The sequence below is a fragment of the Scyliorhinus torazame genome, chromosome 8 (assembly GCF_047496885.1).
Source record: "Scyliorhinus torazame isolate Kashiwa2021f chromosome 8, sScyTor2.1, whole genome shotgun sequence".
Lineage (NCBI taxonomy): Eukaryota > Metazoa > Chordata > Chondrichthyes > Carcharhiniformes > Scyliorhinidae > Scyliorhinus > Scyliorhinus torazame.
In genome coordinates, this window is record NC_092714.1 from 258,351,276 (window position 1) to 258,370,748 (window position 19,473).

Genomic DNA, 19,473 nt, shown 5'->3' on the forward strand with positions numbered 1-19,473 from the left:
AGCTCAGATGGAGTCTGTTGCCAGACAAGAAACGGATGAGGTTGAATTAGGTAAAGGAATGGGAGGAAAATGTGCTCACAGTATAGAGATCAAATTGTGACTCCATGAATGTCTGAACACCACATTGGCGGTTTGGGGCAGGTTGTCAACTATAAGCAGTCAGGAGAGGTTTAAGCAAAGACCCAGGATGTTGTAGCTCCCCCCCCCCCCCCTTCCCGAGTGAGCTGTGACGACTAAGAACTTGCCTAGGAGGATGGTGGAATAGATGATCAATGATTTCAAAAGGAAAAAATCGGTGGCACAGGGGTCAGTACTGCTGCCTCACAGCGCCAGGGACCCAGGTTTGATTCAGACCTTGGGCGACTGTGTGGAGTTTGCACATTTGTCCCGTGTCTGCGTGGGTTTCCACCGGGTGCTCCGGTTTCCTCCCACGGTCCAAGCATATACAGGTTAGGTGGATTGGCCATGCTAAATTGCATCCCCCGTGTCCAGATGTTGAGTGGGGTTGCAGGGATAGGGTGCTCTTTAATGGTCCGTACAGACTTGATGGGCTGAATGGCCTTCTGCACTGGAGGGATTCTATGAAATCAGGCTATTGAGGGAAGTAAACTTGCAGTGCTGGGGGATTTGAGTGAATGATTGGCTTGGTGCAGAGAACCTGCTTAGTGCCTCATGAGTCATGAAGCAAAAATAGCAAACCACTTTGCTTTGTAAAGCACCAACTGGGTACCACCAACTGAAATGAAATGAAATGAAAATCGCTTATTGTCACAAGTAGGCTTCAAACGAAGTTACTGTGAAAAGCCCCTAGTCGCCACATTCCGGCACCTGCTCGGGGAGGCTGGTACAGGAATTGAACAGTGCTGCTAGCCTGCCTTGGTCTGCTTTAAAAGCCAGCGATTTAGCCCAGTGTGCTAAACCAGCCCCAACTGGGTACCAATCTTAACTTTGTTTTAAAGTAAACGTGACCTTGAAAGCTCAGTTTGTCTCAGTTCGATGCTTTGCCTTGAACCCTCAAAACAAAATTGATCCCCATTACAAACCTGGAAGAAAAGGGCTGTCACACATCCTGAACTAGCTGTTGCAATTTTAACCTGTGTACTGGGCAACATCCAGCATGGGCATGAAAAAACAGAATGGCCTCTTGAGATGCATGGGGAAGACATGGAAGGGGAACAATGTGACTGCAGCCAGAAAACCAGTGGGTATAATGTGACTCAAGTGTGTCGATTGTGGATTCTCTGCACCTCTCACTTGTGAAACTTGGCTATTAACATTCAAGATGATAGTGGCTTTTCAGATAACTAAAGTCAAATTCTGTTACTCAAGTGATTTTAGGCAGCACGGTGGTGCAGTGGTTAGCACTGCTGCCTACGGCGCTGAGGACCCAGGTTCGAATCCCAGCCCTGGGTCACTGTCCGTGTGAAGTTTGCACATTCTCCCCGTGTCTGCGTGGGTCTCACCACCACAACCCAAAGATGTGCAGGGTAGGTGGATTGGCCACGCTAAATTGCCCCTTCAATTATAAATTATTCAAGCGATTTTTTTTTTAAAAATAGCATTCACGTACATTCCTCCTCTCTCTCCCCCCTCCCCTCCCTCACCCCTCCATCCCCTTCCCCAAAATAAAAATCAGCAGAACCAGAATTGTGCAATATATTTAACGGTGTAGTGAAAGACTCGGACAGCACATTTGGAAAAAGTGAATTTTATGAAAATAATGACAATCCCACAGTCATCATCAATTGGCTATGACAGAATTAATTTAAGCATTATTTCCACCCATAATCCAGTTATACATTTCACACTTCCAATCATTGAAAACAGTTTTGAAAGACCAAAAGAAAAAAAACAAGCTGCCTTTTTTTTTTTGCATAGGACTTTACTGTTGACACTCAAGTCTGCATTCCTTTTTTTTTAAATATATTATATACGTGTACACAATTTAAAAACCCATCACACCACCCCCAAGTGGAAGGCACATACACAGTCAATTTAATACATAATGAGAGGTAAGTTACTGATGAATTACAAGCAGTATAACTTTTTAAATATATTTTATATCTGGTAACACACATACACACTCTCTACCACTATACACTGTTTTGTAATTAGAACAAGGAACCTCGTGTTATTAGAAAAAGAAATGTGGCCTGTCACTGTAGCTGCACGGTAGAATATGCAGAATGATCTATAATACAACTGCAAAATTTAAAAAGACACCACCCCTTTAATACCATGTTTCACCCTAAAATGCTTTTATTGGAACCTGGCAATAGTGTTGAATGTCCAGCAGGTAGCACTTAAGGAACAGAATTGCAACTTTATATAATCTAATACTTTAGATGTGAAACCTCAATACGGGGAAGGGGAAGGACATGTGTAAAGAGGATATGTAAAGCAAAGAAGTGCATGGGATTAAACTAGGTAGCCCATCTGGAGATAACACTAGCAAAGATGTGATGGATTAAAATGTCCCATTTCAATATTGTAACATTCTCTGATTGAAATTAGTCTGCTTCTGAAATTGTTTTTTTTTTTTTTGTTTTAACTATTTTAAAAATAGTCCAACTACTTGAATTAATAGATTGCATTTCAACCCCACACTTGGGGGAAGAGAGCAGATACAGACGGGAGAAACAATAGGGAGTGCCATTTGAATGTTAGTTTAACTTCCCCAGTAAAATATTGCTTTGAAAGCCCGTGCTGAAGAATATCTTTGAAAGTGATAGGCAGAGGACGGAACGCTGTATGTCAGCCTTGACTCAATCAAGATATGGACTCCTTATTGAGGAGTAATTTGGGGATCTGATTCAATTCCAATAAAGATCATGCATTCGTGAAAAGGTTGATTCCCTCTCAAGTAGATGAAACAGTTGCTGGACACGTGAAAGCATTTTGCAAATTAGACAGGACACTGCATTAAATAAAGAAAGCACATCAATGTAAAACAAAGCATAGAGGCTTGTCTGATTAAAATGTTCAAGTACAAAAGGAGTTGTTACACTTCGATAGGACAGACTGGAAAACTGTTCATTCATCTATCTTAAGCCTGGATTCTCAAAATATCACGGATGGAGAATTAAAATGTTGTATTAGATGAAATTGCTTTACTTGAACACAAGCAATGTTCATCCCGAGAGCAGTTTTAAAAAAAAAAAAGTTATTATCCTTTTATTAGCCACCCTGAAATTAGCCACCTCGGAAGCTTCTATTCAATATAGAATCTCATTGCTTGTCTTCGAATTTTAAAAAAACACGCACTGCATTGTGTCATATTGTCCCTGAGAGAGTCTGCGCTGTCTAGTTTAGAAAGGAAAACTGTGGCTCACATATCACACATATCCTTAAATAAATCAAACAAAACATACACATCAGCAGAACACTCTCATCCCAGTCACTGACAAGCAATTCTACTTCAGAACACTGGTCTCAACAGCACAGCATATAACTTCTAAATGTTCTTTTGTTCTATTAAACATTATAATACTGTCCACAAACTTACATATTTTCAGTTATAAAATAAAGTTGTATATTTCAGTTCAGCACCACACTTGGGTTAATCAGACTGTAGTGTCAGGACCTTCTTTTGTAGCAAGGCATTAAGTATAAGTTAGTAGGTAGATATAAATTGTTGTCGAAAGCCCCAGCTACACTGGTGCAGGTACAGTGTGGTGTGTATATTTATCAAAGCATCTCACAAGCACAGCTCACATAATTAGTGCCATAAACCGTTCCCTTAATTTCCACACGGAAATGCCAAGGGCTGGTCAGGGGGTGAGAAATGCTGCTCATTAGATTGTTGGTATCGCATGGCAGTTTGATCAACACTCCCAAGGGGCAAAATATCACCGTGCAAAAGATGCCAACCTCCCTGCAGCATTTTTGGCTCATTTCACATTTAACTTTTTTTTTTGTGCAAAGTTTAAGTAACTTTCATTGAGGGGACGCCTTGGGGTTTTCATACCGGAGAAGTAGTAAGTCAGTGAACCGAACTAGTCCTACTGTGAACCTTCTGCTGTTTTGTTCGCTTTCCAGTATAAATGCTTAAAAAATATAAATTCTTAGAATTTGGGCGTTAGTGGCAAGGCTGCATTTAGTGTCCAATCCTTCTCGGCTTTCGAAGCTGAGGGTGGACCACCTTGAAGTATCAGAGGATTTGAATTGGAATTCCACTTTCAGCCCACTGCGGATGACAGTACAGAGTCTCAGTGTGAAACTGGAGTCATAACAGCACAGAAGGAAGTCATTCAGTCCATCTCGTCCATACCAGCTCTCTGCAGAGCCATCCAGTCAGTCTTACTTCCCCCACTCCATCCCTGTAGCCCTGCAAGTTCATTTCCAATAAGTGCCTCTTAAATTGCCATTTGAAATCTTTGATCGTACCCGACATGAGTCAGACTGAGTAAGGTTGGCAGATTTCCTTCCCAAAAAGGGAACATCGGTGAACCTGTTTGGGGTTTAAAAACAATAATCGTACGGCTTCAAGGTCATTTTTGCTGGCACCCAGTTTTTTTATTTTTCATTTCCAAATTTTATTTCTAAAAGGTGAATTCAAAATCTTGAACTGACATGTCGGGGTTCGAACTCTCTCCCTCTTGGGATTACTGGTCCAGTAATAAAATCACTGCACGGCCCCAACCCTGACATTGGAAATCCGTTGGCTTAGAGGTTTTTTAAAAAAAGTTTAATTTAAAAAAACGAGAAAAGGAACCAATATCTATTTTTGGCTGCATTTTCTAACAGGAGGAATACAAATTCACAATTTTAAATTTACAGAATCGTAAATATGGAAATAAATTTATGGATCAAATAAACTCAAATACGGTTTAAAGAGGAACTCTATTTTTTAAAGCAGGGGTAAATTGCCCTCCTGATATATTTGCTTGTGTAACTTTAAACCAACCAGAAGTTTCTGACACCACACTGCAACCCTTTATTCTAATCAGCGGGATAGAGCAGTAAGCTGGAAGGGAAGCATCAGATACACTTCCACAAATTGTATTGGCACTCCTAATATCTCTCTATCTCTTATCTGGCATCCCACCTCCTTCAAAATTAAACCCCTTCAGCAGAAAATAAAAACTGCACCTCTGAAAAAAAGTCACCGCCTTATTTTCAGGTCACCCGGACCCCCCCCCCCGCCCCCCCCAAGATCAACACGTTTGAGCCGGTACCCAACTCTAACTGAAGCCAAGAAAGATTTCCATCCACCAGATTTGACTCGCCGTTACTGATGGCAACAATACCAAGAGCAAGGTCAGTGGAATTGGCAACGAGACCGACAGGAGGAGTTGACGATCAGGGCGAACATTTCAACAGTGAAGGGGGGGTAAGGGTTTGGCCAGTGAGGACAGTAAAGAGCAGATGAAAAGTAAACCGTACCGGCATTTTGTCATTGGGACATTTGCAGCTTGGAGGACACAGTGAACGTGTTTCCACCACTAGGAGACACTAGAACTCAAAAGGCACAGCCTCAGACTGAAGGGACGACCCTTTAAAACAGAGATGAGGAATTTCTTCAGCCTGAAGGTGGTGAATCTGTGGAACTCTGCCGCAGAAAGTTGTGGAGGCCAAATCACGGAGTGTCTTTAAGACAGACATAGATAGGTTCTTGATTAATCAGGGGATGAGAGGTTATGGGGAGAAGGCTGGAGAATGGGGATGAGAAACATCAGCCATGATTGAATGGCAGAGCAGCCGCGATGGGCTGAATGGCCTAATTCTGCTCCTAGGTCTTCTGGTCTTATGGAATTCAGCGGGTCTGCAAACCAAAAGCTGATACTGCTCCCAAGTACCCTGTGACCTGATCAAACAATTCTACACAAACTGATAAAATGCTTGATGGGGATACAGCAGCATAATCCACATTCCCTGTGACGTTTGTGACGAGTGCAGAAGGAGGCCATTTGGCCCATCAAGTCTGCACCTACCCACCTAAGTCCTCACTTCCACCCTATCCCAATAACCATTCTTAACCTTTTTGGAGACTAAGGGCAATTTAGCATAGCAAATCCACCTAACCTGCACATCTTTGGACTGGGAGGAAACTGGAGCACCCGGAGGAAACCCACGCAGACATGGGGAGAATGTGCAGACTCTGCACAGTGACCCAGCGGGAATCGAACCTGGGACCCTGGCGCTGTGAAGCCACAGTGCTAACCACTGTGCTACCATGCTGCCCACTGGTTTATATCACTGGTGACATTGGTTTAAAATGCAAGAGACTGGCCCACTTGGTTTTAGCTAGGTTGTGGCGTGCAAACAAACCTTGCAAAGTTCATCACATCCACGTTGCTGACTGTTGCAAGCTGCAATAAGTTAACTTGATTGCGGGTTCACCACTGCCTTTACTTACCCCCTCCCCTGCTGGCACGATTTTTCTGGATGCATTAAATTACCAAAGTAAGCACTGCACCGCCCACACATATGTAACTGAGGCTTCAACGGGAAGGGAAGCAAATGGATCTAATTCATTTAAACATTCCTTAAAAAAAAAAGTGACCCCAGCATGAAGACACAGGAAAGGAGAGAGAAAAAAAAGGTCCCAAAGGATGTATCCGAGTCGGGAGCACGGAACGACTTTTATTTCAGAAAGCTATGCTTAGAGCCAGAAGGCCGGCCGTAAGTCAAAGCCCGAGCGGCGAGATGCGCAGTTGTCCAAACTCATCGTTAATGCCATTTAACTGACCCCCCCCCCCCTCCTAACTTCGCTGTTTTCCTGAAGTGGTTTAGTAGTTGTACTGGCGCCGGCATGGCTGGTACACGAAGCTGCCGTGGTGCTTGGCCCGATGGAAGCGGCACTCCCTGGCCAGGTTCTGCCGTTGAATGTGGTTACGGCTCAGCTGGCGCTTTTCGACCCGTTGTTTGGCCCGCTGGATCCGGCGGACCTGACTCGCCTTCTCCAAGACGGTGGCTCTCCCGCCGACAGCTGCAGGGGCCGGAGCAGCCCACCTTTCCATTCTGCTCCGACTTCCATTTCTGCGGACGATAAAAGATCATTTTTTGTCTTCCCCCAAAATACATTCGCCGGCTGGCAACATAGTATATTACAGTTCAAAAGCATCAACGTTGCTATTTTGATTTTATAAAGATTATTATTCTTTCTTATTGCCCCCCCGCCACCCCCAAACCTGAAACATTTCACCCTTTTCCAAACTTTCCCCTCAAGAATTTACGAATTCTGCTTCACTTTCAAAATAAAATTTGTCCACCTCCCCTCGAAAATCTTCAGCCGATACAATCTATCTGTCACCATATAATCTCATCACCTTATCAAAGAATTCTTACCGTTTCAGCGGGGAAGGAGGCATGAAGTTTTGAGAAGTGTAAACCCTTCTCCCTTGTAACCTCTTTGTGAATCTAAATTACCCCTTCTGCCAAATCTTTCATCATGTAGCTCACTGCTGATGTGTTATGTACTCTGGGATAACACAGGCTGCAACTCGATGCAGCTTTTGACCAAAAGATACTCCAGACTTTGAAGTAAGTTCAATGGGATTTATTGAACCATCAGCACAGTTCTCTAGGAGTTCAACTCTCCTGCTAATCTTGCTATAGCAACACAGTCTAACTAACCAGTCTGCTCTAAGCCACGTGGTGGGTGTGATGCTTCTGATCTGCCCCTGTCCTTCTCTTTGAGTGTCACCTGTGGAAAGAGACAGAGCATGTGTGCCCTGTCCTTATATATGGGTTGCCCCCTTGTGGTAGTGTCACCTCTGGGTGTCTTGACTGCCCATTGGTCGTGTCCTATTCTATGTGTTCATTAGCTGTATGTCTGCATGTCATGCCATCTCCGGTGCTCCCTCTAGTGTTTACTTAGTTGTAGTGTATTTACATTAACCCCTTGTGTATTTACAGCGATGCATATCACCACAGCTGCTACACATCAGAAAGGCTGGGAGTTTTCTTAGGTTTGTTCCATGCTCCAAACTGGCTTCTAGTTGCTCTTCCTGTGAAGTTACAATGGGCTCCCAGCCATTGTTTTTATTGGACTTGGAAAAACTGCACATCTAGCACTAATCTGTCAAATTCATTTTTAAAATGAGTGAGGTACCCTCAATAATGACGCTTAGAGATTAAACTGTAAAGAAGGCTTTATTAGACTAATAACTATGCTAGAGCTAGAGACGAGAGCTGACTGTTACAGAACATGAGGCAGCCCTTTATGTATGGCTCCCAGATGGGCGGAGCCCCCCGGGTTTCAAGCCCAGTCTTAAAGGGGACATCACCTTACATGATGATAAGGCAGTAACCGTTCATCACATTCACCCCCTGTTTAAAAAGGAGTCCGCCGGGGGTGAAGTGCCATCATAGGTCCATCCGTCTCGGTGGCCGGATCGTCCTCCTCGATCTCCTCAATTCGGGCGGTGGTGCGGCGGGCACGGACGTCCCGGTTGAGGGCACATCCGGGAGCACAGCGGTCGGAGCTTCAGTCCGGGTTGGGGCAGGGGAACTAGGCAGGGCCGGGGGTAGCGGAGCCGGCACCGGCCGGGTGTGTAAAGGGGGGTGGCGCAAGGGGGGGCACATGGTAGGGGCTCACCAACGGGTGGTAGTGCCAGAAGGGGGTGTGTTGGAGGGGGCGACAGGTCCTACAGGGGAGCGGCGCGGGAAGGGGCGTCTGTGGTGGAGGATCCAGCGGGTGCCAGATCCCGGAGGGAAACCGTATCTTGCCTGCCGTCGGAGTACTCCACGTAGGCGTAACGGGTTGGCGTGGAGCAGTCGGACCTTTTCAACTAGGGGGTCCGTTTTATGGCTCCTCGCGTGCCTCCGGAGAAGAACAGGTCCCGGAGCCGTCAGCCAAGGTGGAAGCAAGACCCCGGAGGTAGACTACCTGGGGAAGAGAAACAATCGGTTGTGAGGGGTCTCATTTGTGGCCGTGCAGAGGAGTGACCTAATGGAGTGTAGGGCATCGGGTAGGACCTCTTGCCAGCGGGTGGTTGGGAGATTTCTCGACCGCAGGGCCAGAAGGACAGCCTTCCACACTGTTGCGTTCTCCCTCTCCACCTGCCCGTTTCCCCGCGGGTTATAACTGGTCATTCTGCTCGAGGCGATGCCTTTGCTGAGCACATACTGACGCAGTTCATCGTTCATGAACGATGTACCCCGGTCACTGTGGATATAAGCGGGGAAACCGAACAGGGTGAAGATGCTGTGCAGTGCCTTAATCACCGTGGCTGAGGTCATGTCGGGGCAGGGAATGGCGAATGGGAAACGGGAGAACTCATCGATCATGGTGAGGAAATAGGCATAACGGTTGGTGGATGGGAGGGGCCCCTTGAAGTCCACGCTCAGTCGCTCAAAGGGGCCCGAGGCCTTCACGAGCCGAACCTTGTCTGGCCGGTAGAAGTGTGGTTTGCACTCCGCACAGACTTGGCAGGCCCTGACCATGGCCTTGACCTCCTTGGTTGAGTAAGGTAGGTTGCGGGACTTGATGAAATGGACGAGCCGGGCAACCCCCGTGTGGCAGAGGTCATTGTGGATGGCTTGCAGGCGGTCCTCCTGCGCGTTGGCGCATGTGCTGCAGGACAGGGCATCTGGGGGCTCGTTGAGCTCCCCTGGACGATACTTGATATCGTACGAGTAGGTGGAGAGTTCGATCCTCCACCTCAAAATTTTATCGTTTTTTATTTGGCCCCGTTGCGTGTTATCGAACATATAGGCGACCGACCGTTGGTCGGTGACGAGGGTAAACCTCCTACTGGCTAGGTAGTGTCTCCAGCACCGTACAGCCTCCACAATGGCTTGTGCCTCCTTTTCGACTGCAAAGTGTCGAATCTCGGAGGCGGTGAGGGTTCGGGAGAAGAACGCTACTGGTCTGCCTCCTTGATTGAGGGTAGCAGTCAGGGCGATGTCTGATGCATCGCTCTCTACCTGGAAAGGGATGGTTTCGTCCACCGCGTGCATGGCGGCCTTGATGATGTCGGCCTTGATGCAGTTGAAGGCCAATTGAGCCTCAGTCGAGAGGGGAAAAGTGGTGGTCTTTAGGAGTGGGCGGGCTTTGTCCGCATACTTGGGGACCCACTGGGCGTAATAGGAGAAAAGCCCCAAGCACCGTTTGAGGGCCTTGAGGCTGCGGGGGAGAGGGAGTTCCTTAAGGGGGCGCATGCGGTCGGGGTCGGGACCTAGGACCCCGTCTTCCACAACATAGCCGAGGATGGCCAGCCGGGTGGTGTGGAAAACGCATTTGCCCTCGTTATAGGTCAGGTTAAGGGCTCGGGCGGTCTGGAGGAACGTTTTGAGGTTAGCGTCATGGTCCTGCTGATCATGGCCGCAGATGGTGACATTGTCCAAGTACGGGTATGTAGCCCGCAAACCGTACTGGTCCACCATTTGGTCCATCGCCCTTTGAAAGGCGGAGACCCCATTTGAGACACCAAAGGGGACCCTGAGGAAGTGGAAGAGCCGGCCGGCTTCTTCAAAGGCAGTATAGGAGCGGTGTTTTGGTCGGGTGGGGAGCTGGTGGTAGGCGGATTTGAGGTCGACCGTGGAAAAGACTCGGTATTGGGCGATCCGATTTACCATTTCCGCGATGCGAGGAAGGGGGGTACGCATCAAGCTGCGTGAATCGGTTTATGGTCTGGCTATAATCCACGACCATCCGTTTCTTCTCCCCGGACCGGACTACCACCACTTGCGCTCTCCAAGGGCTGTTGCTAGCCTCGATGACCCCCTCTCCCAGTAAACGCTGGACCTCTGACTTGATAAAAGCCATATCTTGGGCACTGTACCACCGGCTCCTGGTGGCGACGGGCTTACAGTCAGGAGTGAGGTTCGCGAATAGCGAGGGCTATGGTTTGGGATGTGGGATGGGTGCGTAGGGAGCAGCACCTTACTGTTTCAGGGTGGATAAAGCTCTCCGTGTTCCCGGAGTCGAAGAGGCATGCAGTATCGTGCCCGTTGACCTGGATCTGCATCATGGAGTTCTGCAGGTGTTTTGGCCGAATTTGATCGAGGGTGATCACACCCAGTCGCGGGTAGTCGGAGTCCTCAGCCGAGTCGGACTCGTAAAATGGCCGCCGCCGTCGGCTGCGCGTGTCGGGTCGAGAAGATGGCCGCCGACAAGATGGCCGCTCCCATGAGTCGCACGAGGCTGATGACGCGTCAGAAGAGGGCGTGTCGGGTCGGTGCGCAGCAGCATTGCGAGGCCTGCGGGCCCGAGAGCCTGACTTTCGGGCCGGCTGTTCTTTGTTTTTCTTGCCCCTGGGTCTGGCCAGGCAGACCCTCGCAAAATGCCCTTTCTTGAGTCGCTGCAGATCGCGGAGCGGGCTGGGCAGCGTGGTCGTGGGTGCTGGCCCTGCCTGCAAAAGTAGCATGGTGCCCCCATGGTGAGCGGGTCGCCGCGTGGCGCAGGCCTGTAATATAGTTGAGTCTGAGGAAGTCCGGGGGGGGAGCTGGCAGAGTCCGCAGGGTACATACCCAAGTTATGTCGGGCCACCGCCAGCGAGGAGGCGAGCATTAGCATCTCCTGGAGGTCGTTTGCCCCGTTTTCGAGCAGCCGCTGCCGGATGTAGGTCGAGCGGATGCCGGACACGAAAGCGTCCCTGATGTGCAGGTTCATATGGACTTCCCCTGTCACATCCTGGTGGTCACGGTCCCTGGCAAGCGCGGTGAGTTTTTCAACAAACTCGTCGAGCGATTCCCCCGAGCGCTGCCGGCAAGTAGAGAGCAGATGCCGGGCGTGCACCTCATTGATGGGTTTGACAAACCGCTTGCGGAGCAACTCGATCGCTTCCTCATAACTCGTCGCCTTTTCGAATGTGGCGGAGATTCTGTGACTCACCCGGGCGTGGAGTAGATGCAGCTTGCGTGGCCCCAGGATGGGAGTCTCTGCGGAGTCCAGGTAGGCCTCGAAGCACCGCAGCCAGTATTTAAAAATTTCCTTCGCCTCCAGTGTCCGTGCTTCCAGATTGAGCTTCTCTGGTTTTAGGCCTGCGTCCACCCTGAATCTAGTTTAGTCTAATAAATTGAGGTACCCTCAATAATGACGCTTAGAGATTAAACTGTAAAGAAGGCTTTATTAGACTAATAACTATGCTAGAGCTAGAGACGAGAGCTGACTGTTACAGACCATGAGGCAGCCCTTTATGTATGGCTCCCAGATGGGCGGAGCCAGAGGCGGAGTCCCCAGGGTTCCCAGCCCGGTCTTAAAGGGGACATCACCTTACATGATGATAAGGCAGTAACCGTTCATCACAATGAGAGACTGTAGAAAAATCATTACTGATGAGGGAAAGGAAGATAAGAGTTGTGACATTTGTATATCAGTTGTATGATAATTAGACATGTGAATTAGAACATAGAACATACAGTGCAGAAGGAGGTCAGGTCGAACCATCGAGTCTGCACTAACACACTTAAGCCCTCACTTCCACCCTATCCCCGTAACCCAATAACTCCTAACCTTTTTTGGACACTAACGGCAATTTATCATGGCCAATCCACCGAACCTGCGCGTCTTTGCACTGTGGGAGGAAACCGGAGCACCCGGAGGAAACCCACGCACACATGGGGAGAACGTGCAGACTCCGCACAGAGAGTGACCCAGCGGGGAATCGAACCTGGGACCCTGGCGCTGTGAAGCCACAGTGCTAGCCACCGTGCTACCGTGCTGAGGGACCTCCGATGACAGCCATGGATTTAGTGGAATGGTTTGGTCCTTTTCATCCGATAAAGAGGGGTGTTTGCTGGTGCAAAGTGCATGACCAGTGAGTGACAGGAATTCTCCTCCAGTGGGGCCGAATTATGGCTTATTGAGCGAGCAGTGCAACGATCAAGGGGCAGCAGTCCGGCCGGGAGGACATTTGAAAGTGCGTAAGAGGTAAAGATGGCGGAGGGCTCTGGGCGTCGTCTCCGGCCCAGTGGTCTACCGAGCAACTGGTGGAATTTCTGAACACCCAAGTTCCAGCAGCAGGGGCAAGCGGGCCTGGCTAAGGTGGCAGAGCCCATCAGGGCGGCTATTGAGAGAGTGGAGCAAAGGCTGGAGGCCCAGGGCTTGGCGCTCCAGAAGGTGAAGGAATCGGTGGCGGATCATGAGGACCGGTTGGCCTCGTTGGAGGTGGAGTTGGCGCTCGTGGCAGCCGGCCAGAAGCGGCTGAGGGAGAAGGTGGAGGACCCGGAGAAACGCTCCAGGGAGCAGAATCTCCGGATTGTGGGGTGCCTGAGGGGATTGAGGGAACGCAGGCCACAAAGTATGTGGTGAATATGTTCGAGATGTTGGTGGGGGAGGGGGGTCTTTGACCGTCCTCCCGAAGTGGATGGAGAGCACAGGGTGTAGAGGAGGAGGCCGAAGGCGAGGGCGCTTCCGAGGGCGATGATGGTGCGGTTGCATCGTTTTCTGGCTAAAGAAAAGATTCTGCGGTGGGCGAAGGAGACACGTATGTATCTGGGAAGGAAACGTGCTGCGTATATACCAGGACCTGGGTGCGGAATTGGCTGGGTTCAATTGAGTCAAAGTGGCCCCTCTACAAAAAAGGAGTGAAGTTTGTGGTGTTGTATCTTGCTCATCTGTGGTAATGCATCAGAATCAGGGATTCTATTAAACGCCAGAGGGGGTGAGTAAATCTATGAGACACGATGGACTGGGGGACTTATGGGGACACTGAATTTTGGAGATGTCAATATGGGGGAATATGGTTGTGTATGCCAGGCATACTATGTGTGGGTGTGGATTGGCTAAATGTGTTCAACTGTTTTGGGGGAATTGAGGGTGAGGGGTGGTAGGGAGAGGGGGGGAAGCCGGTTGCCTTGAGTGGAGGCCACCATGCTAGCAGGAAGGCTAGTTAATGGGAGTGAAGTGGGGGGTCAATCTCTGGAGGGAGTGGGGGGTGGGGCGGGTTGGTTTTCTGTTTCTTTGTTTATGGGTGGATGCTGATGTGGGCGTCGTTGGTTAAGGGGGGTGGCAGCGGACATCGTGGAGAGGTCCCGAGGGTGCATGAGGAGTGGATCTGGAGGAGCTGGGTAAAGGCGGATTATGGCTATTCTGGGGGGGGGGGGGGGGGATTTCCCCCCACCCAGTTGGTTACGTGGAACGTACGGAGGTTGAATGGGCCGATTAAGAGGTCTCGCATTTTCGCGCATTTGACGAGTTTGAAGGCGGAAGCGGTGTTTCTTCAGGAGATGCATATGAAGGTGGGGGACCAGACGAGGCTGAGGAAGGGCTAGTTGGGGCAGGTATTCCATTTGGAGTTGGATAAGAAGATGAGAGAAGTAAGGACTTTGTAGATCAATAAGAGGGGTGTATAGTGACCGGCCCTGGGGTAAACTTGAGATGGTAAGTGGGAGGTTGGAGGTCCGTGATGTAGGTGAATGTGTATCCCCAAATTGGGTTGATGTAGAGTTTTTGATTCACCTTTTGGCAAATATCCCAGACCTGGACATGCACCGGTTGATTATTTGGGGGGGGGGGGGGGCGGAGAAAGGATATTAATACGGTGCTGGACCCTAGGCTGGACCGGTTGTGTCCCAGGACCCTGAGGGTGTCGGCCATGGCAAAGGAGTTGTTGGGGTTTATCGAACGCACGGGTGGTTTGAGAAGCCGAAAGGAATTTTTGTTTTTCTTGCACATCTACAGGGTGTACTCCTGGAATTATTTCTTTGTCCTGGATAAGGCGCTTTTGGCGGGAGTGGTTGGATTGGCGATCATGGTGTCGGACTACGCGCTGCAATGGGTGGAATTGCAGGTGGCAAAGGAGAGTCCCCACCGGTGCCAGGGGAGGTTGGATGTGGGGTTATTGGTAGATAGAGGTTTGCGAGAAGGTAGGGGTGGCTATCTGGAGCTATGTGGAACAAATAAGACGGGGGAGGTTTCTGGCTCCAAGTTGTGGGAGGCGCTGAAGGCGGTGGGAAGGGGGGAGTTTCTCTCAATCTGGGCGCAAATCATTGGCTTTTAAAGCAGACCAAGGCAGGCCAGCAGCACGGTTCAAGTCCCGTACCAGCCTCCCCGAACAGGCGCCGGAATGTGGCGACTAGGGGCTTTTCACATTTTCATTCATTTCATTTCATTTCATTCCACAAAGAGAAAGTGGAGAGGGCTGAGAGGTTGGGATTGGTGGAGGCCATTCGGAGTGTTGACCGGAGGTACGCCACGGTGCCTGAGGAGGCGCTGTTGAAGGAGAGACAGATATTCCAGGTGGAGTTTGGACTTGTGTCCACGGGAAAGGCGGTGGGGCAGCTGTGCAGGCCCAGGGGGGCAGTATATGAATATGGGGAGAAAGCCAGCAGGATGCCTGTGCATCACCTGAGGAGGCAGGCGGCGCGAGGGAAATTGGGAGGTTGAGAAATGGGAGTACAGTGGTAATGGAGCCGGGGGAGGTCAATGGGGGTTTGAGGCTTTTTACCGGAAATTGTAAAGCTCGAAGCCTCCGGTGGGGGATGAGGGTGTGAGGTGGTTCTTGGATGGGCTGGAGTTCCCGAGGGTGGCGGAGGTGAAGGTGCAGGGACTGAGGGCCCCGATCGGGCTGATTGCATGGGGGCGATGCAGATGGGGAAGGCCCCGGGGCCGAATGGTTTCCCAGCCGAGTTCTATAAGAAATTTGGGTCGGAGCTGCTGCCCCTGTTAGACGAGATACATAATGAGTTGATGGAGAGGGGAGAGCTCTCTTTCTCCTCCTCCCCCCCCCCCCCCCACCCCCCCCCCCCACCCCCACCCCCCACCCCCCACCCCCCCACCCCCCACCCCCACCCCCAAGCTGTCTCAGGCTTCAATATCGCTCATTTTAAAGAAAGACAAGGACCCGGAGCTGTGTGGGTCGTACTGCCCGATGTCACTGTTGAATGTAGATGCGGAGCTGCTGGCGAAGGTACTGGCGACGTGGATAGAGGAGTGAGTGCCGGGGGTGATAGGCGAGGACCAGGTGGATTTGTGAAAGGGCAGCTGTGGACGAATATCCGGAGGTTGCTGAATGTCATTATGATGCCTCAGAGGGCCGAGAAGTGGAAGTGGTGGTGGCGATGGACGCAGAGAAAGCTTTCGATCAGGTGGATGGGCCTACTTATTCGAGGTGCTGAGACGGTTTGGGCAGGGATTTGTGGACTGGGTTTGGCTGTTGTATAAAGACGCCCAAGGCGAGTGTTCTGACTAACACACGGTCAGCTCAAAGTACTTTGGATTACACCGCAGGATGAGTCAGGGATGTCCGCTCTCCTCCCCGCTGCTCTTTCCCCTGGCGATTGAGCCACTGCCAATGGCGCTTCGGGTCTCGAGGGGGTGAAGGGATATTGAGCGGCGGGGGAGGGGAGGGGGCGTGTGGGGTGCAGCATCGAGTTTCTTTGTACTCATGATCTCCCTGCTGTACATTTCGGACCCGGTCGACAGGATCATGGGGATTTGAGGGGGGGGGGGGGGGGTGGGGGGGGGGGGGGTGGGGGGGGGGGGGGGGGGGTGGGAGTTTGGTCTCTTTTAGGGGTATAAGCGCAACATGGGGAAAAGTAAGATATTCCCAATTGATGCCCGGGGACAGGGGGAGGAGTTTGGGGGAGGGGGGGGCTGCCACTTCGACTGGTAGGGGGTGAGTTTTCATTACGTTGGGATACTATTGGCGCAGAGTTAGGCCCAGCTGCACTAGTTGAATTTGGCGCGGCTGGTGGAGGTAATGACAGCGGACTTTAAGGGGGTGGGAAGTGCTGTGTTGGCTGGTCGGTAAAGATGACGGTGTTGCCGAAGTTTTTGTTTGTGTTTCGGAACCAAGGAAGATTAGTGGGATGACTTTGAGGTCCGTGTGAGCGGGTCAGGGTCCCACGGGCTGGGAGGTTGTTCTTGAAGAGGGATTTACGTGGCGGGGTGGGGGGGAGGGGGGTGGGGGCTGGAGTATGGAGTGAGGCTTTGCGGAGGGTTAATACATCCTCATTGTGCGGAAGACCTAAGTCTCATCCAGATTAAAGCGGTACACAAGGCCCACATGAACGGTGTCTCGGTTAAACAATTTCAGTGGAGGGGGAGGCAGGTGCCTCGGGTGGCAGTGGGTGGAGTGGGGGGGGGGGGGAGGGGTTGTAAGGATGATTTGGCTGTTTGCTGTAGCTGTGATTGTTTTTTTGTTTATCTTCTTTGATTTGAACAGATTTGTAAATGCCTCCAATTAAAATATTTTTTAAAAAAGAGATGCGAATTGTGGAGGGGGGGGGGATTCACGTGATGCAGGCACGGGAACAGCGGCATTTTCCCGCCGGCTCTGGCGCAACTCGGGTGTGATTTAACGGAAATGATACAGCGTCCCGTGCCGAGCGCGCTGAGCCGGGTGTTTTTCTGGCGGCTGCAAGAATAACCGCGCTATTAAACGGGACTCGGTTTCATTTCTGGGCCTTGGTGAGGCTCGATGAAAAGGTGGAAAGAATCCGGAATGTCGTAAATGTAGCTTCTTCAGCTGAGACACATGCAATCCTTAGGAAACCAGTCGTGCGGTATGTCAGAAATCCTGGACGATCTGGAAAAGGACAGGCCAGAGAAATGTTCAGAACTGGCTGCCCATGTTTTCTTAATACTCCCAGCTTTCGCAGCCAGCTTAAGTTGGAAAAAGACACATTGTCTCCGGTCTTTGAGGTCGAGGGACAACCAGTGCCCCCCAGCCTGTAATTATTAACTTCATGGATCTCAAGAGAGACTGAAGGCCGTGAGGCATGGTGGGACATTCCCAAGAGAGACTGGAGGCCGTGAGGCATGGTGGGACATTCCCAAGAGAGACTGGAGGGCCGTGAGGCATGGTGGGACATTCCCAGGAGAGACTGGAGGCAGTAAGGCATGGTGGGACATTCCCAAGAGAGACTGGAGGCCGTGAGGCAAGGTGGGGACATTCCCAAGAGGAGACTGGAGGCAGTAAGGCATGGTGGGACATTCCCAAGAGAGACTGGAGGCAGTGAGGCACGGTGGGACCCGACTCCATGGACAAGGGTCGCTTTCAAAGAACAAAGAACAAAGAACAAAGAAATGTACAGGACAGGAACAGGCCCTTCGGCCCTCCAAGCCCCGTGCCGACCATACTGCCCGACTAAACTACAATCTTCTACACTTCCTGGGTCCGTATCCTTCTATTCCCATCCTATTCATACATTTGTCAAGATGCCCCTTAAATGTCCCCTATCGTCCCTGCTTTCACTACCTCCTCCGGTAGTGAGTTCCAGGCACCCACTACCCTCTGCGTAAAAAACTTGCCTCGTACATCTACTCTAAACCTTGCCCCTCTCACCTTAAACCTATGCCCCCTAGTAATTGACCCCCCTCTACCCTGGGGAAAAGCCTCTGACTATCCACTCTGTCTATGCCCCTCATAATTTTGTATACCTCTATCAGGTCGCCCCTCAACCTCCTTCGTTCCAGTGAGAACAAACCGAGTTTATTCAATCGCTCCTCATAGCTTATGCCCTCCATACCAGGCAACATTCTGGTAAATCTCTTCTGCACCCTCTCTAAAGCCTCCACATCCTTCTGGTAGTGTGGCGACCAGAATTGAACACTATACTCCAAGTGTGGCCTAACTAAGGTTCTATACAGCTGCAACATGACTTGCCAATTCTTATACTCAATGCCCCGGCCAATGAAGGCAAGCATGCCGTATGCCTTCTTGACTACCTTCTCCACCTGTGTTGCCCCTTTCAATGACCTGTGGACCTGTACTCCTAGATCTCTTTGACTTTCAATACTCTTGAGGGTTCTACCATTCACTGTATATTCCCTACCTGCATTAGCCCTTCCAAAATGCATTACCTCACATTACCTTCCAAGATATCCCAACAACGACACAACAGAAGCATAGAGGCTTCAATGAAGTTAGAAAACACCTCAAGGCTGCTGAAGTTAATTATGCTCTGCTTTATCCTGCGACACTGAGGGTGATATCTGCCAATTCCATAAAGACATTCGATAATCCAGCTAGTGCCCTTGGCCTTTGTGAACATCATGGAACACAATAATCTGGAAGAACATGCTCGCTGAATTCTCTCTTTGTTATGATGCTTCCTGCCTGATCTTATGTTGTTATTTATCATGTTTACTGGGAGGTGTCAAAAATTGAGCACTATACTGAATGTTTTATCCTTAAGAATCTCTGGGACCTCCATTTATCTTGAATGGAAAACACCATTCAGCGTGCCCCTTCTAGCTAAGGATCAGGGGGGGGGGGGGGGGGGGGTCGGTTTAGCTCAGTTGGCTGGACAGCAGGTTTGTGAATACAGAGCGAGGCCAGCAGCGCGGATTCAATTCCCGTAGCGGCTGAGGTTAGTCATGAAAGCCCCCATCTTCTCAACCTTGCCCCTTTGTCTGAGGTGTGGTGACCCTCAGGTTAAATCACCACCGGTCAGCTCTCCCACCTCACAGGGGGAAAGCGGCCTATGGTCATATGGGATTATGCTGAATTTACTTTACTCGAGCTGAGGGGTGTGCTGTGTAAGTGGCCGCGTGATAGTTATCCATCTTTTCTTCTTCTCCGCACCTTTATGATGGTGTAGGTTTTTTTTGTATCCTTTCTTTAATCAGGACAAATT

At 50.2% G+C, this 19,473-nt stretch overlaps 1 protein-coding gene across 6 annotated transcripts in view; it reads right to left on the minus strand.

Moving 5' to 3' along the window:
* Positions 1–6,565: 6,565 nt before the first annotated feature.
* The window catches only part of tp53inp2 (tumor protein p53 inducible nuclear protein 2), a 70,308-nt gene continuing 57,400 nt past the window's right edge, over positions 6,566–19,473 (minus strand). For all 6 annotated transcript variants that reach the window (XM_072515182.1, XM_072515176.1, XM_072515179.1 and 3 more), the window contains one exon: positions 6,566–6,981. In XM_072515182.1, the coding sequence (XP_072371283.1) occupies positions 6,732–6,981 (250 nt within the window). In that variant the 3' untranslated portion in view covers positions 6,566–6,731. The remainder of the gene's footprint in view (positions 6,982–19,473) is intronic.